At 43.1% G+C, this 23,531-nt stretch overlaps 1 protein-coding gene across 10 annotated transcripts in view; it reads left to right on the top strand.

Annotated features, from left to right (window-relative positions):
• The window catches only part of ST3GAL1 (ST3 beta-galactoside alpha-2,3-sialyltransferase 1), an 85,858-nt gene extending 66,822 nt beyond the window's left edge, over nucleotides 1–19,036 (top strand). For 9 of the 10 annotated variants that reach the window (XM_054193509.1, XM_054193508.1, XM_054193511.1 and 6 more), the window contains 5 exons: nucleotides 3,508–3,704; nucleotides 6,893–7,072; nucleotides 11,628–11,673; nucleotides 13,961–14,080; nucleotides 15,739–19,036. In XM_054193509.1, coding sequence (XP_054049484.1) covers nucleotides 3,508–3,704; nucleotides 6,893–7,072; nucleotides 11,628–11,673; nucleotides 13,961–14,080; nucleotides 15,739–15,912 — 717 coding nt within the window. In that variant the 3' untranslated portion in view covers nucleotides 15,913–19,036. The remainder of the gene's footprint in view (nucleotides 1–3,507; nucleotides 3,705–6,892; nucleotides 7,073–11,627; nucleotides 11,674–13,960; nucleotides 14,081–15,738) is intronic. The other variant, XM_054193518.1, reaches the window with a different exon arrangement.
• The last annotated feature ends 4,495 nt before the right edge of the window (nucleotides 19,037–23,531 follow it).

Below are 23,531 nucleotides of genomic sequence, written 5' to 3' on the forward strand. Positions count from 1 at the left end.
CACTCCAGGCCATTAGCTCTGAGCAGCCTTGGCTTAATTCTCATCCTCCCCTTGTATCCCCTTAGCTGGGTTTCGGGTATTGCTTCTGGTGATTGCTGGTGACATGATGGTATTGGAGACCCCAGGGAAACCTTGCAAGAAGTTTATAAAAGCAGCAAAGTCCTTTCTCATCCTTAATGGAGGTGTGCACACTGTGGTGTGAGAAGGAGCAAAAGGCTCTTCCTCGGAAAGACATTCATGGGTAAAGAAAGGAAGTGCATAAACATCGAGGGTTCTTTTTTCTTGTTTTATTTTTCCTGTTTTCTTTTTTCCTGTTTTCTTTTTTCCCCTCCTTGTTTTTTTTTTTAAATAAGATGAAAAACCAGCTAGTAAACTTCCGTATGTGAAATGGAGAATTTCTGAAGCTGGGATGTACTTTGTCTTCCCTGTGAAGATGATTAGGAAACTTCTCAATCTGGACTTCCAATTATAGTTTTTAACAACCTGAGGTTGTCGGCTCTCAAGTGCCAGGCAAATATTTTATGGAGGGGAGCTGGAGTGTTAAGTGGTATTTTCTATGTGGACACAAGGTAGGTTAAGATGCTTTTTGGACTCGGGCAAGAGGTTAAGCTGCATCATTAGACATGGTGTTGCTTGCACAGACTTCCGAGAAAAGCAGACACTTCACTCAGGACACAGGGGTCAGGTATTTCAGCGTATTTAAAGTCCACTTCTAGCAGCTATACCCATAGCCATACCCCTGGCACACATCTACAGCACTTGGAGGGAGGATGCTGTCCCAGCAGAGCCACGTGGCACTGACATGACTGCCTTGCACGGCATGGACAGACTTTCACCCAGTGCTTTTGTTGATTCATGGGAAAGGCCAGACTGGTGGGAGCTTGTTTAAAAAAAAAAAAAGAAAAAAAAAAGAAAAGATAACATTACTCAAAATAAAAAAAAAAGGACAAAAGTTTGGTGTGGGAAAGTGAACTCTAATTGGCTTGTAATTGTAATGCTATTAAAAAGGTCTTTTTTCCAGAAGTCAAGTAAACATTGTGCAATAAGGAGCTGGCTGCACATTAAGTCTGAGCTTTTAAAAGCTGTATCTGCCTTGGAGTGAACCAGCTTCATTGCCTGCCTGCTCTCCTCTATTTTACTGAAATGTCAAAGACCAAGCAGTGCTGATTGAAGATTAGGCCTGAAAAGTGTAGTCCAATCAGATAATCACTCAGGAAATTAAAATGGAACAGTTTTAATGAGTTAAGGACGGAAGTCTTATTGTATGGATGTTCAGCATCCAGTGCAATAAGGTCATCATCCTATTTAAGGCCATTCAGGGATTGTCTAACGTAAGTAATAATCTCTGCTGTGGAAACTTTGCAACCGAGGCATCATAGGATGATGGTGTCCTGCTTTCTTGCTAGTGCTCATGTTTTAACTTGGTTTCAACAGAGTTACTCTGGAGCGATAGCAGCACAACGGAAGGAGAAGGCAGACTCCTGTTCTGTGTCGATGGAGGTGCCTGTCCATGATTATGTTTCTTACCATTTTAATGCATCAAACAGAAGTCAATACTCCAGGTCCTTTCCTTTACTGATGCTATCATTCTGGCTGAAAAGGCAATTTAACTTAAAAAGGGGTCTCGGATGCTTAGGATTTTCTGAAAATTACCTCCTCATCTGCATTTTCTGAGGCAAAATCAGTTCAAGAATAGGTTTTGGGGGGTTTGTTTGTTTGGTTGGTTTTGTTTCTGGTTTTGGTTCGGTTCAGTTTGGTTTGGTTTGGTTTGTTGTTTTTTTTTTTTTTCTTTTTTCCCAGAATAACTGAAGTTCTTAAAAATGTTTTGGTGCATGTTTGGTGGTTTTCCTTTTCATTTTTTAAAGACAGTTAAAGCCAGCTCACCTTTACAGAAAGAGAGTATACATGGGTGGATACACATACATGTTCAAATAACTCAAAATAAGTTCCCTTTTTTTAAAAAAGATTGGGTTTTTTTTCTACATTATACACACAATACTACACTCTAAGACACTTATCCATTTATTTTGAAGTCTGCAGTGCTTTCCATATATTCAGAGTAAAACCAGGTTAGATTGGATTCATCAAGAACACGCAAGAGTTTAGATATGTCAACATGTGTTTGTAGCATCACACACAAATTTAGAAGATTACCTTTTTCACTTAAATAATTCATTCATCCACTGAACAGTGACATAGGTGGTAATAATGAAAATGGTCTGGGCATCCTAATTGCCTTGCATCCAAATCATCTTGTGCACTCCATAGATGAGTACATAGGCTAGCAAGGATTAGCAGGAAGATTAAGTCTATGTATGTAACATTTCTTTGTCTTCTTTGTTTCAAGTTTTCTTGGCCCCAATGTCGTCGTGTAGCTCTGAGCTCCACAGACCTGCTGTTCGTTTCAGTGCAAATAAGGGTGCTTTGCATAGGTCTGCAAAGAGACAGCATGAAATTTAAACAAAAATTACAGTAATACATCTGTTTGTGTTCGTGTGTGTGTGAGAGAGCAGGACAAGTTTACAGTTCCTGGTGCAGTCAAGGGAAACACATGGGAAACTAAAGCCAAATTACCCCAGGCCATTGCTGGGAGTCGTGGGAAAAGGTGTTTCTGCTCCCTCCCTCCCTCCCTGTCTCTCCTTGCCCTGGGCTGGCAGAGCAAGGGCTCAGGCTTTTGGCAGATTTTGTGTTAGGAGCCATTCTCCATTTGTGAACTTGCAAGCGAGCAGCACCATGAAGGTGGGCAATGCTTTTTGTGAGCCTGCCAGCACTCCCAACCTCTTTGGTAGCCCTCAGAGGGCAGAGCCCCAGAAAGGGAGTGCCTGGCCATCATCTGTCCTGCACCTTGCCTACACCTTCCCAATCCGGCCATTGTTTCCACCATGCACCACAGAGCTGCTACAAAAGAGTTTCCCTCCATGGCAACAGACACAATGACCAAGGTCCGGGTGGTTTTCTTCATCCTGGAGAATTTTTTAGGTGATTTTACATCTCCAGTCCACAGGGTTAACTCTACTTTACCATGATTTCCTATTGCACCAGCAGCTGGTTCCTCCACAGTCCAGAACAGCAGCAATAAGGTCTCCCACTCCCACTTCTGGCATATACCAAAATTTGTGGAAGAGGTGTCAGTCATTTCTGTGCTCCATCAGGTTCCCTGAGACTCTTCTGCCCTTCTTAGGACGGAAATCTCATACATGTCCTAACAGAAGGTATCTGGCCCAAGGTAGGATTAGGCTTATAGATACCAGAGAACATTATTCTGCTAAGGTCAGCCTTAGGGAGAATGAATGATCTGTTCCACCATGGCTAGATAGAGACTGAGGAGGTGAGGGAATCCAAGGAAAAGGAAGGGAAAAGGGGAACTAAGTTTAAAAAGTTAATGGGAAGAAGACAGTGTCTGCAGGTAGATGCAAGAATGGTCTTTGAGAAGACATTTGAAGTTATGTCTTGCTTACAGAGAAGTTAGCGATATTGGTAACCTGGAGTGACTTTTCTCCCTAACAGAAATTGCAAGGAGAGAAAACTCCGAAGAATATTAATGCTACTCTCAAGGAATTGTTTGGGATCATTCCTGGGGATGGGGATCCACTGCAGGAGCGAGGCACTTACACGTGCAAACGGTGCGCCGTCGTGGGCAACTCTGGGAACCTTCGGCAGTCTCAGTATGGACAAGATATTGACTCCCATGACTTTGTTCTCAGGTGAGTAGGCACCCCCTCAGCTCCAGATGTCTCTGTTGTTTAAGATTCACTGGTATTTTTGGGGACAAGTGATCAAACAAGATTTCAGGGGCTATCCAGTGAAATCCGGTACTTTGGTCGAATCCAAGTTCCAGGGCTGCAAGCTGTGTGTTTTGGAGATATGACCTCATGTTTTATCTTGGGAAAAAAAAAAAACATGAATAGGTGTTGATGCCTGTAGCTTGTTCTGCACTATCCATAAGTGCCTGTGTTAAAAAATACAGCTGAAAAAAATTGCAGTTTTGAGTAAAAGTGATTTCTGCAGCTAGTACTCACAAGTGATCTTTTACACACTTAATTGACTGCATCAGATTTGACTTTTTTGCACTGGTTCATTCTTAAACAACAGCAGTGTGGGAAAGCCAAAGTCTCTTTGCAATGGGCAGGAGAAAACTGGTTGGCTTCAGCTACTTTGTGAAGAGTCACATCGCCTCTTCCTTTTGAGGCAATGAGGGTTGGCTATTCTGTCCCACTGAAACGCAAGTAGGAACTAGGTAAGCAGAGCTAATCACCCAGAGGGCAGCCAAGATACCTGGGCTGACTGGGTTAATCTCCCAACTTCTTGTCCAGCTTTCACACCGCAGCTGCCAGTACAGCACAATTTCAGGAGCAACACAGGGCAGGTCAGAGGGCCTGGAAAGGAGGGATTGCTATTGAAAATACCACACGTGGGATTATACTCTCAGAAATGACATGACCTTTAGCAGAAAGCTGTGCACTGAAGTCAAGCGTGAATCAGCAGAAGATCAACACTATTTGAACTGTTAAGCCACTTTAGGCCACTTGGCTTCCAATGTGGCTTGGACACACTGTAGAGACTTTAGATGACATCTAAATATTCATGATAAATCATTTCAGGTGTTGCTTCCTTCAGCTGCATGCCTTGTCCTCTGGCAAAAGTAGCTCCTCAAAGGCAGAGGCAGCCAACTTTGTCTTCAGGTCCAAGAAGGGAAGTGAAAAGCCCTCGACATTAATCCTGCAGGTTGCAAATGGGAGGCAGCTGAGGTGTATTTATGCTTAACTCCATGTCCCTCGCTATGGAGACAGCCCTGTTTCTGTGTGGATTTCCTTATCTTGTGTGGCCTGCGTTTCCATATTCGTGCAGAAAAGGCTCTGCTAGACTCAAAGGCTATTTTTTTGAGTAGTAACTAAAGAGTAACTCAGTTGCGGCTTTCTGCTTTGAGGCCTAACCCTTCCCATAGCCATGCATCCCCGTCAAGGAAGAAACTCTCAATGATCTGAAATTGAACCTTCCAGGCTCTGATTTCTATTTTAGGGATCTCAAGCCAGGTCTGAATCAATGGCACAAGGTTTTAGGATTCACGGTGGAAACTTGTGCAGAGAAGGTGACTCCTGTATGGGTTAAACCAGAAAACAAAATCTCTGGTGACCTGATACTCCTTTGCATGTGCTCTGGCAATACAGCCAAGAGCGGGGAAGAGCCAGGGAGTCTGAGGGGACACCTTTCCTTTCAAACACTGTGTTCCAGCCCACTTTTATTTTTTACCTATCTACTTTCATGACTGAAGGAAATTCCTGTTTAGTCCTTCCTGCTTAGACTGGGTCTGAATTCCACTTTCTGCCATGCCATGCAGGCAGCCCCACCACGGATGCTGGGGAAGGTATAGGCCTGAGGACAGGGTGTGAGTAAGATAACTAAGATGCCACCCTTGGCTTTGTCCTGACGGAAAGAAGACACCATATTTTACGCATCAGACTGACTAATCTCAAGATAAAACATAGTAAGTCTCATGCGTTACCAAGTATTTCCACACAGTGCAATGTGGGTTGCTGGCAGGGAAGAGGCTAACTCAATAACAAGTCCTCACAGGCTGGCAGGATAGTCTGCCTATGCTAATAAATCCCTTTGAGGGAGTTAAACTTAACTAATTCACCTGGGGGAGCATTGCAATAACACAGCCTGGCATAATCGTGATAAACAGATTTTACCTCCCCCATTATTAGTGACCAGGGTGACATGTTGTCTGACAACGTACAATGCTTCTCATCATCTCCTCAGCTACATCCTTCCTTGTCCTCCCTGCACTTCTGCGAGGAGCTGAGCTAATGTCTCTGTAGGAGACTCCACTGGGCTGCAGAGAAACTCCTTTCTGCTCAGACCCAGCTTGGGGGTTTCTCCATGGTTTGGCACAGCACCATGGATTCATGCAAGATCAGTCAGAGCCACTTTGGGGATCTCTAACCTGCATTACTCTGTGCCACAGAAACATGCAAATCTCTGCTAGCAGTGAGCTAATGCATCAGGGAGGGAATCACCGATGTGTCCCCAGATTTGCTTTCAGGAGGGAACACATGCTTAGAGGTGTTTCTGCAGTCCTGAGTTCAGAAGCCCCTCTGTTCCCTGTTCCCTGATACACCCAACATAAGGTAGCCCCGTTTGGCCAACAGGTTTTGGCAGAGCCCTGGTGGGCCCTGGGCAGATCTCCATGCACTGACCCCAGGGTTACCTAAAGCACACCACGTGTGTGTGGAGTGACCCTAAGTAGAGGTATCACAGTTGGAGAACATACTACAAAGTAAGGCTTGAGTAAACGAAGTGTCAGCAGCAGGTCCTGGATTTGTCACTGTGGCTTTGGTGCCTTTTCATGGGAGGACCATAAGGAATATTTGCTGCTTCTTATCACACGTAACATGGTTTGTTACCTTGACCCTAGACATACAAACACACCTGTACAGATGGGGGAATGAAACTGCAAGAAGTCAAGCTGATGGACTTCAGGGAAATATTTTTCTCACCTACTGGAGGCTTCAGCTTTAGGATTAAAGGACATGTGTCCGCGTGCTCCTTTGACCAGCTTTCTGCTGACTGTAAAGGAAACCCAGGGATGTACTCAGAGATACACTAGCTTGGCTGAAACTCCCAGTCAGTCCAAGGAATCCCACACTAAAGCTGAGCTTTCATTTACTTTTAATTTATCCACTATTGGTGATGGTCATTTCATCCTGCTTGAGGACCACTACACCCTGTCAAGTCTGTCTGAAGAGCCTGCATACAGCAGTCTCCTTAGCCATGGGAGCATTTTCCTGCCACCTCAAGCAAATGATTTGGGGAAGAATCACACATGTTTGTATCTACCTAATTCTTCTCCCGCTTCCTTACTCTCTCACTTCTTACTTTTGGGCTGCAGAATGAACCGTGCCCCCACCACTGGCTATGAATCAGATGTTGGGAGCAAGACCACTCACCACTTCGTTTACCCTGAGAGCTACAAAGAGCTGGCAGAAAATGTGAGCATGATCCTGATCCCCTTCAAAACCCTGGACCTGCGCTGGGTTGTCACCGCTCTCACCACAGGCACCATCAACTTGTGAGTAAGGGCAGCCCCAAGGGAGCAGGCTGAAGGGGTGGGAGATCCCACATGTTGCTGTAGGACAGAAAAACCCACAGAAAAACCACCCACAAATCCCCGCTTCTGATAAGGCCTAGGGGACCTTTACAGACCCCTCAGGTCAGGGTTCAGTCCTGAACACTTGCTTTCTAGGACAAGCTTGATGTTATGGTGCAGTCTTTGAGGCGAAGATCCAGATCCAACTCTTTGCAGCTCCACACAGTGGTCTCAGAGAAATGAAAGGGGGATTTTTTGCTGCTGGAGGTAGACAGTTTGAGCAGTGGCTTCCTGGGCTTTGGGGTTGAGTGGCTTATTTTGGGTTTCTGCTCATCCTTCCTCCTCTCCAGTGCCTTGGGAGTACAGTGCTTGCAGCCAGCATGCTTGTACCCAGACATACCCATCAGAAAACCATCTGCACTATCAAGTGTTCAGCAGGTTGTTCATTCAGCAGTGGTTCTAGAAACCTGGATTATCCCACCTGAGACACTTGGGTGGCCAAGTGGTCCTCCAAGATATATTCTGCTTGCAGAAGAGGACAAGGAGGCAGAGAGGGATGTGCAGGTGGCTCACAGGAGGCAGTGAGAACAGAACCAGACTGGGATACTTAGTCCCCCATCCACAGCATCCTCCCTGGACAGGTCGGTCAGGAGTTCTGTCCATCTTTCCTGGTGGAAAGTGATTGAGAGCTGTGCAGAGGAGACACCATTGTGTCACCTGTATGCCCTAGCTTTAAATTAACATGTTTTACCTGGCAGTAATGTGCCAGGCTAGTATTCATTCTCTCTTTCTTCTTTATGCTTTCAGGAGTAAATGTCCTGCTTAATACATTTATGGCAGCACTAGAATTAGAAATGTGCACAAAATGTATGTTCCTTCTGGATGCCTGCTAGCAGATTCTCTCCCTTCCTATAAGCTGTCTTTTCCTAATCCAGAGAATGAAATATGTGACATTTGTACTGTGCGTGAGGTTATCATCTGCTGGACGTAAAGCCACAGCCTAGTGGGATCGCTTGGTGGTGCCCTGCTACACATTGGCAGCAACAGCAGATCACATTACTTTATTCCAGAGAGAAGTATTTCAAGACATTTCAACTTTTTTCCCAATTTCAGAGTCTCAGAAGATAAAAACTCGAAAAAATATGTCCCTGTTGACTGGGGATAAGACCTGCTTCACATTTGTAAGCAAAACCTTTTGATGGGACAACAAATGGAATTTTATTTCTTCTTTTCTTTCTCTTTTTTTCTCTTTGCAAATGCATTTTAGATTATTTTCACTTCTTATTTAGGTTCTTTTAATTTGTAACAAATCTGGTTTAGTCTCTTTTTACCTTTTTTGCCACCAGCACAGTCATAAGGTGTCTTGAAAAAATCCATCCTCAGGACACACATATCTCGGAAAAATCAGCCCACTTAGAAAATTGGCTTAAAAATAGCACCCTTTTTGCAAGGCTTAGGGTTTTGTGTTTTTTTTGTTTTGTTTTGTTTTGTTTTTTTCTTTTTCCTTTTAGAAACTGTATTGATAAAAAAGATTGAGAACCTCTGCCCTTAAGCCTGGATCCAAATCCTATCAGCAGCAGTGTAAAGCTCCCAACTGCCTTCAATGGTGTTTGAATGAAGCCCCTTGCTGCATCTTTGTCATATCTGTGCCTGCACCAGGAAGAGGAGCCCACAGAGGGCCAGTTGCTGCCATCGTCACCCGTCTGTGTTTCCGTCACTGTCACTGTTCTGTGCCCAGATTGCAAAGCCATTCACTATTTTTTGTTGAGTATCTACCTTCAGAAGTGGCAGCAAGTAGGTTGCAGTGGTAAAGTTGAGCGAGCCCTTATCCTGTCAGGAAGATATAACTGGTTGACTACAAGGCACTCAGAGCACATGAAAGTAAAAACATTCTTGCTTAATAAATTACAGGATATATTATATATTTATAATTAGATGATACAAATGGGCTTGGTAAGCATCTGGTATAAATTAGTGTGTGAGTATTTAACCCCATGGAAGAAATATCGGTATTTTAAGATTTTTGCTGTACTCAAAGCAGGAATATTGCATAAGTAATAAGCTGGCATATGCTGGAGCAATAGAATCAGAAAATCATAAGCACGCAAATCATAACAATGCAGTTAACATAATTTTAGGCTAGCAGAATAAACCTATGAGCATGCATTAAATATACAATGTCAGATACAGTCTATAAGGAAATTGTTGACTCTGCACTTGTAAAGGGGAGAAGGCATCAAAGAAAAATAAAACCCTTCTGAAATTCAGTATTTTAGAAGAGAAGAAATACTTACCTTAGTGGACTCATAGTTAAAAAAGATAAGCATTCTGTATTACGGTTCAAAAGAAAAGCCAAACTGCAGATGGCCTTAATATTAGATTGAATTGATAATTGAATGATCCTCTCAGACGTGTCCCATTTGACTGATGGATGTCCCATTTCAAAGTGGCTCTCTAAGACTGAGCATTGTCCCAGAAAAGACCAAGAAAAGCCTTCTGTGACTGAAAACCTTCATGCCCTCATCAGTCATGTATTTAGCCTAATTGCCTTAACTTGCCTTCTGCAAGGCTTCTAGGAATCTCCATAGTGAAAAAAGCTCCACAGATCTCCACTTGGTTTGGCAAAGAGCAATTTTTGTATTCCTTAACATGTCCATGTCTTCCACTTGGGTCAATGGTACAGTAAGTATCCTGTGCAGGTGGCCAGTGATGCTGGCAGACTTCACTAGAGTCCTGCCAAGTGGCTCATAGAAAATGTTTTCCAGATTATATGAATTCCATCTGTAGCCACCTTCATCACAGGCTTCACTCTTTGTCCCACTCCTGTGTGGTATTTACTGGGTCGCTAACTCCCTGGCTGTTAATGCAGCCTGGTTTTTATATGATCATAACGGCGTAGGTCTCCATTTGGTCTTAATAAGTGTGCCAATGCTTTCCGTGCGGTTGTATGAAATTCTGCAGCCAAGTGACAGCAGGACTTGGGTATTGCTTCTGAAAAATGAAATACCCCATGATTAAAACGACTAACATGTCATCTGACAAGAGCTACTGTAGTTTCCTGTTGGATTAGAGCTGTCTGCAAATACTGTCTTGAATATTGCATACCGTTCACTTTGGTCTTCTACTGTACCTGGCTAGATGTTCATGAACTATGGTCCTTTTGTTTCCTCCCCATCACCTTCTCAGAAAAGGCTGGCTCTTTACTTATATAATAATGAGAAGATTTTACCAGCAAAGAAGCCCTTTAAGTCTTCATAACCACAAAAGCCTACTTTTGCCAACTTTGCTAACCAAAGTCATGTGTGGGAAGCAAATGCAAGGGCGGATTTGCTGAGGGCAGATTAAGAAGCCTACGTGGATGTCCCTTTCCCTGTTAGCATCTCATGTCACATCTCAGGCAGGCTGGAACCCACCCATCACGTCTTCCACTGCATCCAGCCTAGAGTAGAGATCTAAGATCAGGGATGCTCAGAAGTACCTAAGGAGTTGAGGATATTGCCAGGTCACCATTGGTTTGAGAAGACTTAACACTAATGTTTCAAAGTGCTGATGATCCGTTGTTCAAAGAGAAATAAAACATTAATCATAGGAACCTTGTTGTTACCAAAAATCAAGCAAAAACATTTAGATTGAACTAATGGAAGGGTTTTGTGCTTTATCACAACCCATCTAAAAAGTACGCAGGGTATATCTTGGGATATAGTCTAGTTACAAGGCCAGTTCAGAATTTTATCACTTGAAAGAAATTCAAGGAGATTTTTTCTTACAGCACTCGTGATGAGCTGTGCAATGCCAGCATGCACTGGGCATGAGATATGGGGAAGAACAGATTTTTTTGTTTTCAAGAGATGACTCGTGATTTAGACCCAGTCATAAGATATGACTTGGAAGTTTTATGCTGGGAAGTGCAGGAAGCCTTCAGCATCCCCCCGTGGAGGAGGGGAATAGCTTGCCGGTGAGGGGCTTTGCACTGGGAATGCCAGAGTTGCACAGAACCACAGAAATTATGAACTCTACTACCACCTACTCTGAAAATCGTGCAGTAGCTATAAGTATTAGGAGGCGAAAAGTCTCCCCCTGGTGGGAAAAGGTTTTTCTACCGTGAAATTAAATGGAAAGCCCTTCCTGTCATCAAAGTGCAAAGACTGCAACAGTCATGATACAAGAATTAGAAATAATGGGCTTCACAAAATATTGACTCTACAGTATATTGTCAACTAAATCTTTGGTGTCCTACTGTCAATAATTAACTTTAAAAATTAAAAATGTATTGGCTTCCTATAAACTTGCTCCAGTGGCAGCTCAGTTTTTTCATGCTGTATTACTTAATTGCAGCCTCATTTTCCAACAACTTATTGAATTTATTACTTTAAAATAATTTGAATTTATTACTGCACAGGAAGAATAGTCCAAATTCCAAATATAGTCCAAATAGTCCAAATATTCCAAAGAATAACTTCTTTGGAAACACATGAAAAATTTAATATGTTGGGCTTTTATTAATCTTGGTGGTGCTTATTTTTTTTTCTTTTAACAGCACATATGTTCCAGTTCCACGGAAAATCAAAGTCAAAAAAGAAAAGGTGAGCAATGCTGGTTTGTGAATTTGTTCTGTTAGTCCACTTGTAGGTCTTTTGTCTCTTTGGGAGACTGCAAGAATCCATGGAACCCCTTGACATTCATAAAAACTGCAATCAAAATACACACACTTTACAAGGCTCAGCTAAGCTAAAGGTTTGGCTCCTGTGTGCCATCCAGGCCATAGATCAACCACTAAATAACTGAGGTTGGAAAGAAACTGCTTTTGTGACTATTCCATTGCATTATCGCTGTTCTGAATGTTACATTGCTTCCTCTGGTACTGCTCAGGGAGATTTAAGGCGCACTGTTGGCCAACAGTGCTCACCCTCTGTGGCAGTTGCTCTGTTCCCTCCCGTTGCAGTCGTTTGGACGTAACAACATTTTCAGCTCTGCAGAGCATTTGGAGTTTTTTTTTTTTAAATTTGACTACTTGAACACCAAGGATGTTTCTCACTCCCGGGTCAGTTCCTTGTAATAAGGAGCTAAGTGAACTCTGAACAAAAAAAGCTGTGTGTTTTCAAGTCAGTGGAGAATTCATGATGGTATCAAGGACTTTTGGGGAAAGCTCTTAGCTCACAGATGTAATAACTGCCAGTACCCAGTTATGGTTTAGTAATGGGTTTTTGTCAGTTAGGTTGATGGTTGGACTCGATGATCTGAAAGGTCCCTTCCAACCTAGACAATTCTATGTCCCATTTTAATTCATAGTGTGGACGTGTAGAAAGCAATTGGTCAGGGGACCTCACATCTCTGACAAGGCTGACGATGGACAAACCTCATGCCCACCCTACAGCAGTCAGAAGAGAGTCCATCCCACGCATACTGACTCATTGTCCAAGTATGCTGTGGTTTAATAGATTTGCCCTACTGCTGGAGGCAGGACTTCCCATGGGTAGGATGGTCATTTCCCTGTTGGACCTTTCACCACTGTGCAAAGACTTTTGTTGTTATAGCTGCATGGTTGGAGGACATAACCAAGGCAGGGTACGTAGGGAGAAGTAAAAGACGTTTCCTTTTCTACAGACCCTCCAGCAAAATAAAAGTCTCATTCTCTCAGCTTTTGGAGAGGCTGATTTTCAGAGGAGCTCAGGCTTCTAATGTCTCAAGGGCTGGTAAAGCATGACGTTAGCCCCAGAGCATTAAAATTACAGATTAAAGGACATGTCCTTCATTCAGGATGCCAGGTTTTGCCACAGGCTTCAGAAGAGACCTTTAACCACTATCATTTTATTCCCTGTGCTTCAAACCATGGACCTCTGGGGGTATTAAATAATCACTTAGCTCATCCCTACCTGTTGTGAGGAACATATTAACCTCTGCAAAACCCTTGTGAGATGCACTACGGCAGGTTGTTAAACTCACGTCACAGTTGAGTAGCACCAGCCCAGGGTACGGCTGGTGATATGCAGCAGGTTCCCAAGCATGGAGATGAGAAGCTTGTATTTCTTCCCAGTTTGCGCAATGCAAAACACCCTGTGAGAAGTGATTACACACAGATACAATATCAGCAATTAACCTCTGACTTTGTAAAAGGAAAAGCCCTGCAGCTAACTAGATAGCACTGAAACGCTCTCACTCTAATTACAAATGCAGCATAGAGGGAAAAGTATCCCTTTGCCTAACTCAGGGAGGGTGGTTGAAACCAAGGGCTCCCATCAGTCATAGGATTTACTGTACACTCAGGTCTGATCTTAAGTGTGCTGTCTCCATTAGATGGCCTCATAATTTCCCCAGGAGATAACCAAGTGTAATTTATATCTTTAAAAAACCCAAACAAGACGTGGTTGGCGTATTGTGCAGAAGATGCAGTTGCTGCTACGTTCCCACCCAAATTACAGTTGGACTGAATGATCTTAAGGGTCTTTTCCAACCTAAATGATTCTATGATTCTATGAAATCTGGCATGACATCTTATGCTTGTCTTGCTCAGGCCTCCAACTCCCCAGAGCTCACCTGTGTTACAGCAGGACACTCCAGGGAGAGTCAAATGCCTAATTTTCTTTTCACTTGTGCCATTTAATACCCATTGGTTCCAGTAGGAATCACCCAGGATTTACATTAACATAAGTGGGTGGGGTATCCAGACGAATTCATGTGTAATTGCACATGGGAAATATTCTTGAATTCACTTAACTAAGGGACTTTATTTTTCCCTTTCACTTGCCCTCAGGAATAGCTATTATTCCTTTCTTCCCCACTCCCCTACCCCAGTGTCCTTTAGGGATGAAATGCTACCATTGTTTTTTTCCTAGGGTATTTTACTGAGCCTTTTTCTCCAATTTTGCCTAGATCCTGGTTTATAATCCAGCTTTTATGAAATATGTTTATGAAAACTGGCTCCAGAATCATGGGAGATACCCCTCCACAGGCCTTCTGTCTTTGATATTTGCACTCCACGTATGCGATGAGGTAAAGTCTGATTGTGTTTGGATATATGGGTAAAAAATCAGTATGTTTCACATTGAAGTGTGGTGATGGTGTCTGTGCCTGTCTTGTTAGTGGAAGTCCCGATTATTTTTTGCCTCACAGTTAAGGCACCAAGACCTATTGGTGTTGCCCTGAGCATGCCCTCTGCTTCCAGCTGCCAGGCAAGAAAAGTACAAATCTCTTGGCCTTGTGTGACATTTCCTTGCCTTGAGTAGATGTATTGAGTACTCAAGGACATCTCAAATGGCACTTACGTTTGAGCAACTGCATTGAGGTTTTACCTGTCTAATCAGTGGAGCCAAGAGGATGATTCTACAAACAAACTTCCTGGTAAGACGTTAGAGGAGCAGAATTGCTCCCTGGTCCCAGTGACTGTGCTGCCTGAATCACCACTGGCTGTAATGGATGCTCAGGAAAGTCCATTTGGATATCTAAATCTTAAACATAAACCCGTCTGAAGAACTTCGATGACCGTCTCTTACCTAAGTCAATTTGGGGAATGCAGATGGTCTATTTTCAAACTTGTGGGTTCAAAGCTTGTGGGTTCAAAGCTTGTGGGTTTATGCAGTAGATTATGGTAAATGCCTCTGCTTCAGCAGTTACTTGAGGAAATTCCCTGGCATGAGTGACGTCAGGTGCTCCTAGGTGACTGGAGACTTAGCTAGTTAGTGTAAGGCCAGGTAAGCTCTACAAAATCCTGCAAGCATGGGCTTATCAGCATGGGAGATAAAAATCACTATGCTGGCAAAATCCCTGGCCTGGACACAGATCTGCTGATGAAAGAAAGCTTTTGTCACCTAGGCCTGTGTTGCTTGAAGAGGTGATAGAAATAGTCCTAATGATGCTGGCAGAAATTGTACCATAGTCAAGGCAGATAGGATGGGCCATTGGGTGGAGTCTGTTTTCTGGTAAGCAGGCAATGAGTAAGGCTCTGACATTACCAAAAATAACTTAAAACCGACTCATATTTTGGTGGGTCCACGTGTGGGTGGGTTAAGCTGCTTGTTTTGTGGGCTATGACCCATTCAAGCCCAGACATATTGCCACACTCCGTTTAAATAAGTCAACTGAGATGTTTGGACTTTTTACCAGCAGAGGAGGCAGGCACATTGATAAATGAGCTGTTGGGAGAGGAAAGACCATACGAACAGACACACAAAGAACATAATGCCCACGTGCCTCTGAAGTAACTGCAGATGTCAAAGCGTATAAGAGGGGGTCAACATGGATCGTCACTGGGAAGACTAGGAGCAAACCCAAAATTTTTCCACTCTTTGTGGCCTTAATCAGCTAAAGAGGAGATTCCCTTCCCAAGCCAGGGACCTCCTGAGGTGAAACATCATGCTTAGAGCACAGGAATGTGTTTTTCATATTGCTAAACCAGAATTCATGGATAGAAATTTCCTTTGCTGTCTGGGTTCGAGTATGGTGGTGGTCTCAGCATACCTTAGGATGTAACGTCCCTTGAGCAGACCTTGGGCTGTTTTTCTGCTATTGCATCATCTCATGCAGTAGAATAGCTTGGCACACCACTGAGGTCCTCAGGTGCTTCTGCCTATAGATAAACTGAGAATCAAGAGAGCTTCTTTAACATTTCAGAGCTTTCTAGACCATAATACTAGTTCTCTCTTACTTCCTAGGTGAATGTGTATGGTTTTGGAGCAGACAGCAAAGGACACTGGCATCACTACTGGGAAAACAATGCTTCAGCTGGGGCTTTCCGGAAGACAGGGGTCCATGATGGGGATTTTGAGTTCAATATAACTTCGACTCTTGCCTCCATTGAAAAAATAAATTTTTTCAAGGGCAGATGACCCTGGCCACGGGGAGAAGTGGGGGCTGCAATTTCCAACATGCAGCAGAACAAAGGTCAGTGAAGATGATCTGTGGGCCAGCCAGGTTTGAATGCATGAATCTGCGGTGGATTCGGAGCGTCTCCCTGCTGCAATGTTCATCGCAAGGAGCTCGGCCGAGGACTGGCTTCCATGCTGCACATTATTTCCTGTCTACAGATAGCTGGGAACTACCAATCGGTTGTGGGAATAAATGAATCTCTGCTTAGCCTCTATGGCTTGATTTCTGAATTACTGATGAAAGATCTTCCTGTTGCAATTAGGGGAAACTTGCGCACAAGAACTGCTGTTTGTGTGTCCGTTCTTTCCTTGACCGAAGCAGGAGATCCTTGAAGAAGAGTGAAAAAACTTCTGGGACTTGAGACCCACTAGGGCAGCTGTGAACATCATAGTAAGGATTACCTCAAAGCAATGAATTCACTTCTGCTGTTGATCTTCTTTTTGAACTGTCTCTTCTGTTTCCTCTATTACTTCTGGTTTTATGCTGAATTAAGCAAAAAAGTGATGAGGTTGCCTGGAGTAGTATATATTTCAGCCATTGCCTCATTCTGCATTGATAATGTCTAGAAAATACAAATCAAATCATCTGTGATCATACATTATTTAATATTGGTTTCTATACAGCCATAACGAAAGAGAAAACAATACTGAAAACTCCAGCAAAAAAAATGGCCTTTTTAGCCACTTGTTTGTTTGTCTTGTTTTGTTATATATATATATTTTTCTTTTTTGGTGGAAAATACTCTGGAATGCTCACTTTTATTTAATCAGTTTAAGGTTGGAAAGTGGACTTTTTTCTTTCAGTCGTTTATATGTGCCTTTTATAATTGTGCAACAGATGTGATTTTTTTTTAAAAAAAAGACAAACCCTAAATTAAACTTTTTTATAAAAGGGGGAAAAAATAACCAAAGTTTAGCCTCCATGTGGTATACTTTTGTAGTCAAAAACAATAATAACAGCTCCTATATTGTATGTGAGCAAATGCAAACAAGACTAATTTTTAAAGGTAGCTTTTACCTTTTTTATGGGAAAAGTTTCCAAAAGTTCCAAGGAAACTTTTCCTCTTATTTTTTTATAAATTTAGAAAGTGGTATCTCTTTACAAGGTCTCTATCTGATATGGAAGAAATATCATGGGTTGGGATATCAGCTAGTAGTACACCAGGAAACTTTTGCCCTGTAGCAGCATCTACAAGGACACAATCTACACAAGCTGATCCTATAGAGTAAACCAGACTTCAAAATTATGTGCATCTCTGGAGGAATGAGTGTGTTAATGTCAGTACCTCTAGGCAGTGAGAGGAGGGAAGTGACAATGGAGATTTTATATCTACAAATCTTTGCTGAAATCAACGCGTTTACTCCTCAAGGACTGATAACATATGAATCCAAGAACAAGGTTCAGGTAGTGAAGAATGGAGAACAGTGGCTTTTTCTTACTGATATCATGAAAATAGGATTCATGGATTATTGACCCATTCTCAGCTCTGGTGAAGACAATGGAGCACCTGCCACAGACTTCAAGGAACTTTAGATCAGGCTTGGGCCAGAGCACCACTCACCAACATGAACTGCTTTACCCACATGAGTATTACTGGACTTGCAGCGTGTAAAGAGCAGAGGACGCCAAATGTCTGTGAGGGGGACTGAGCTCCCTTCACTGTACACACATGACCTTTCAGTTTAGCCATATGAAAAGGGCAGGATTTTCAAATCCTCATGCTGAGACCTGTTCATGATCCTCATTTCAAGAAACCCTTTCCCATCTTGGTGGCCATCAGAACTACTCACCTGCATGTCACAGGTGCAGCAAATTCAATGGGCTTACTGTCTTCTACATGTACTTTGTAAAAGAATGAAACATTTCCACCTGAACCATGATTATTTGTTTTAAGCATTCCCACAAATGATAATTTGTTTTATGCAAAGATGCTGTTGATCAATAGGCTTCTGGTGATATGTCACAGTAATACAAGCAAAGCAACTTTTAGAGGAAAAAGACTCCATGGATACCCAATGGTATCTTCACCTTGTGGCTGGATTTTGGAGATACTTTTTTTATCATGAGCTTCAAATATTTTATTTTATTTTATTTTTTTCTCATGGACAGATATCAGTAATTCAGAAACATTTCATGGCTGTTTCAGTGATTTTTAGAAAGACTTGGAAGAAAACTCATGGTGGTTTGGTACCCAAATCCCATTGATATTTTTTTTGTCAGAGGTGGCAGTTTAAGATCAAAGAAAGTGGTAAAAAAAAAAGAGCTCTTTTCTAGCCTGTGTTGTTCTGAAAGTTTCCTTTTGCTGTCCAAATTAAATTTCCAGTTTTCCCCTGAATATTCTGCCTTTGACAGCACATATGAAACATCGTGGCTCATACTATTGTGGATAGATTTGGTGTCTTCATCATGGAACAAGATGCAATTCCCATTTAATTTTCTTGCCGACAGCAAGCAGTAACTGTCTACCACTGATGTCCGTTTTTCAGAGCATGAGGAGAGTAGAGAGTGAACCTTTCTAGCTGTAGGATGAGCGATAGTCTGTGCCATCATGTTTCTATCCCAGAGGAACTTTTTCTAGAGTCCTTTAGACAACTGACTGTTGTGTTAGATCTTTATCTCGGTTTCTCTCAATTTTGCTGCTCTTTCAAATGCCTTCAGAATAAGGAGATACCAACAGATGATGCTGAGGGAAGAATTAATTCACACTGCCATTGTTGAAGACTGTCTGTGTTCCTGCTAGAAACTTTCTGTGTTTATTTTGTTTAAAAAAAAACAACAAAGGAAAAAACATTTAGCAACATGTCAAGGCTTCAATCTCTTGGACTGTATTTGCCACCACTGCAAAGTCTCTGAAGCACTCTTTGAGTGTGCGTTATGTTTTTTACCAAAGCAAAATTTCTTGAGCACTTTTTTTCTTCCATGACCAGATTTTCTTCCTATTTTTCTTTGACTACACAATCAATTATTATAACCTTTTTTCTCCAATGTTGGGGAGTCTCACTCAATCACTCTTTGACATTTTATTTATTTAATTTTTCAGTATGATATGAATCAAAATAAATTTTTTATTGTAATCAAATCAAAGGTGTTTCTCTCTGTGCACACTTCTTCCTCTTCCTACAATATTTCCATTAGCTCCTAGAACCTCTTCTGTCACGTAACAGTGTAATGAAGCTTTATTCCACTTCCCTCCCACCCATCCCTTGGGCGACGCTGGCACACTTCAGGCTGCTATAAAACTTGTGGTCATGAGCATCACACTGCTCAGCTTATGGCAGCTCTAGGCTTCTCTGGGGAAAAAAAAATAAACTTTATATGCCTGTGGTCTCTTGATGGATCTATGCTGTATTTAGGTGAAATATAAGGGAAATTAACGCAGACTCAGAAATCAGTGACTTGAGAAGTGATTCAACTAACTTGTTCTCTGGGACTGACAGACCTGCCTCCCTTCATAGGAGAGATGCTGAGGATCCATCCCAGGTCCCTATTTTAAGAGTCTAATTTAGCATTTCCATTCATTGTTCAAAGGAGTGAGTAGGGTAGACCACCTAGCAGTGATGCAAGTTGCCCATTGAAATGCAAAATGCAAAGGCAAAACCTTGTTGCTTAGTGGTAGAAGCTCACGAAGACATCACAGGGCAGCTCAGGAAGCTCCTGTTCATATCAGACCAGCAGTGGTCTGATGGTCACAGTAAGAACTGCTTTCCAGTGGTACCTTCAGAGGACCAAGTTCTCAGGAGCTGCTTCACACTTTGCTTTTCAACCCTATACATGCTGCATCAGTGACATATTAACCACCGTTAATGGATATAGGCCAGCCAGCACCACGCTTGTTGAAAATGAGTGGGAAGTAGAGGCACGGAAGTATGAGGACCTATCCTAGTCACTTCAGGTCCCAAAGTCTAGTTTCTGCCAAGAGCTTCTATCACCTGGCTGGTCACAGCATTGTTCCAAACAGAGAAAGTAGGAGTGCTAACTTGGGATGGCTGTCGAACTCGACTGTCCTTCACAGTAGCTCTGTAGCTTCATACTTGCTGCTGTGCAGAGAAGCAGCAAAGCATTTACTCCTCTGATATCCTCAGCAAAGCAAAATAACACTAGGGAACAGCTTGCTCTTGAAAATAATTTTGCATTTTGCTTCATGTCCACTCACAAGAAGCGCACTGAAATGCAGCTTCCAGGTCTGAAATGATTTTGTCAGGAAAGCAATTTGCATAAAATTATGATCTGAGGACCCCCTGAGACCAGTAAGACACGCAGCAGCAACAACAGCAACATCCAGACAGATGGACCGACCACAGGAGTTGGACAAAGGACTTTGCTTATACCATCAAATGAAGAAAGAAAGTACACACAGGGGAACAATATGGCTCCAGTTCATGGCATGGGTTCCTTTGATAGCTCACATTCAGGATAGCAATTAAACCCAACAAATGAAAAGGCAAGGGAGTCCCTTGCCACCTTTAAAATCTCTGTTTTCACTTGTCTTTCCCACAGACTTTCAGGGAGCAGATCTCATTACATTTTGTTATCTTCAGGCAATGTGAAATAAAATGTGGTTCACACAATGAAAAGTTCTCCAAGGTTAGGTACTTTTATGCAGAGGTAACTCTCTGTGTTTTCAGTTTAGTTTTCTCCTACAGGAAATGTAGCGTGTTGCTTTACTCCTTAGTTTCTAAGGTAACCTTTGGCTAGCAGAATATAAATATATCCATATGGGAATTCGGCCGGACCTGTGACACTAACACTCCTACTAAGATGGGACATTTCCCAGAATAGTTACTTTTTCCACATAATCAGAGACTCTAGAGTTACACAGCATGCCAATAGTCGTGACTACCTGCTGCCTCCCTGTACACCCGGACACTAAATCAGTAAGAAAAGCAACCTGGCCTATCCCACTAACACTGCATCCTGCAGCACCATGATCTTCCTCCAAGGATGCCTTAACCAAGCGTCCAAATAAAGTGTTACATCACAGAGCCCTTTACGGCGGTTTCTCCCCATGTGGATTTTTGTGTTCCCCGCCTTGCTTTTCTAGGACTAGACCCAAAGAACTGTCACCACCCAGGGGAAATGCACATTGCTCCCCCAGCCCAAACCCTCAGTCTGGGGCTGGGTGTCTGAATGGTCTGGCCGTACTTGAGCTGTGCTTTGAACCATGTCCAGTTTGCAGCCACATCATGTGTCCAGCCTGTGCACATATGGTAGAAAATAATGGAAAGAGTGATTTCCACTCTATTTCTCTGGTGAGACCGCAGCTAGAGTACTGTGTGCAGCTCTGGAGTCCTCAACACAAGGAGGACATGGAGCTGTTGGAATGGGTCCAGCGGAGGGCCACAAAGATGATCAGAGGCTGGAGCACCTCTGCTGTGAGGACAGGCTGAGAGAGTTGGGGTTGTTCAGCCTGGAGAAGAGAAGGCTCCAGGGAGACCTTATAGCGGCCTTCTAGTACCTAAAGGGGGCTACAGGAAAGATGGGGAGGGACTCTTTATCAGGGAATGCAGCGATAGGATGAGGGGTAACAGTTTTAAACTGAAAGAGGGGAGATTTACATTAGGTATTAGGAATAAATTCTTTACTGTGAGGGTGGTGAGGCACTGGAACAGGTTGCCCAGAGAAGCTGTGGCTGCCCCATCCCTGGAGGTGTTCAAGGACAGGCTGGATGGGGCTTTGAGCAGCCTGGTCTAGTGGGAGGTGTCCCTGCCCATGGCAGGGAGTTGGAACTAGATGATCTTTAAGGTGCCTTCTAACCCGAACCATTCTGTGATTCTATGATTCCTTTGAGTGTTGGAGGATTTTGTATAACACATCCTCATGCTCAGATATCAGAGGGTAGGCAAGTTCCCTGAGAAGCTGATGAGGCACAGAGCTTCTGCCTCATCAGAAAACTCCACTTCTGGTGGAGTCACAGGCAGAGTCATGGGAGTGACTGATGACCAACAGTTCATCACTGGGCACATCAGAGCTGGCTGTGGGGAGAAGTTCTGCAAGCTGACAGGCTCTGTCATTTGAGGGTTTGATAGGGTTGAATAGGTAGATAAGGAAACAGAAATAAACAGAAGCTCAAGACAGGCTAAATAAAAGTAAAGTCAACATTGCTTCTAGAAAACCTTTGGAAACAAAGTAGTGTTTTAACTATTTGGTCTGCCAAAGTAGGCTGGTGATGCTTTTGGGCAATGCATGTTGTTGTGAGTTGACCTCAGCCAGCAGCCAAGCACCCACACAGACACTTTCTCACTCCCCCCGAGCCAAGTGGGACAGGGGAGAGAACAGGAAGAGCAAAAGCAAGGAAACTCGTGGGTCATGATACACTTCAATCAGTAAAGGAAGAAGAAAAACCAAGCTATGTAAAGGCAATCAATCATTCACCACCACCTCCAGCAGACCAATGCCTGGCCAGTGTCTGAGTAACAGCCACCTTGGAAGAAAACCCCCATCTCCTTCTCCTTCCATCCCAGTTTATTGCCAACGTTGACATTAAATGGGATAGAATAACCCTTTGGGCAATTTGGGTCAGCTGTCCTGGCCGTGTCCCTTCCCAGCCTCTCGTTCATCCCAGCCGAGTTGCTGAGGGGGAGCAGGGTGAGAAACAGATAAGGTCTTGCCACTGTGCAAACATTGTTCAGCAACAGCCAAAACTCTGGTGTGTTATCAACAGCGTTTTAGCCACCAATCCAAAACACAGCATCATATGGGCTGCTCTGAAGAAAGTTAACTCCATTCCAGGAGACTAAAATAAACTAGAAACTTAAAGAAATCTATGGATTCAAGGGACGCTAAGACCTTTCCTGAAGTATGAGAGCAGGTAATACCTACAACACCTGAGATAAAACTTTCAGTCAAATTTACACCAAACTACCTCAGTTACAAGTTGTTCCCAATTACTAACCTATCGCACAGACAACCCACTGGAATCAGGTGAGATTACTACTCACCACTTGCAGGAATGGCATGATCCAAATGGAAAAAAACTAGAGTTGCTTCAGGAGGAGTGCAGACAGGGGCACTGGTGACAGTTCAGTTCTTGTCACTGTAGGAGCTGGAATAATATTTTAAACCAATAACCAGGAGCAGTGAGAAATCGCTGTTTTGTGTGGCTGCATGCATGGTGTTTGTAGATGACTTTACAGCTTAGCAGAGAGATCCAGAAGATGCAAGTGAATGAAGCTGGAACGATGTTTTTATTTCCTATAATAAGCAAAGAAATGGGAAACAACAGCATGCACGCAGATTAATGGGTCTCTGAGCAGTGAGATGTGATTAACTCATTTCAGTCAGTGCTGGGGATCTCAGCACCTCATTAGCTTTTTCATTAATGGTTACAACTAATATCTGATTAGTGTCTCTGTTTAGCTAGTAATGAGTTCTCCTTCTTAACGGAGATGGAGTTTTCCACTGGGTGACGGTGAAAGCGAGAGGGAAGGAGCCCTGTGATTAGAGACCTCTCCATCGCCCTCACTGACCTGACTGTCCTCCCTGCCCTATTGTAACTGTCCGTGCCACCTTGACATGGGTGCTTGTGTGATGTGCTAAACACACTCAGCAAGTCAGAGGGAGAAGACCCAGTTCTGGCTCC

This window comes from Rissa tridactyla, chromosome 2, assembly GCF_028500815.1.
Source record: "Rissa tridactyla isolate bRisTri1 chromosome 2, bRisTri1.patW.cur.20221130, whole genome shotgun sequence".
NCBI lineage: Eukaryota > Metazoa > Chordata > Aves > Charadriiformes > Laridae > Rissa > Rissa tridactyla.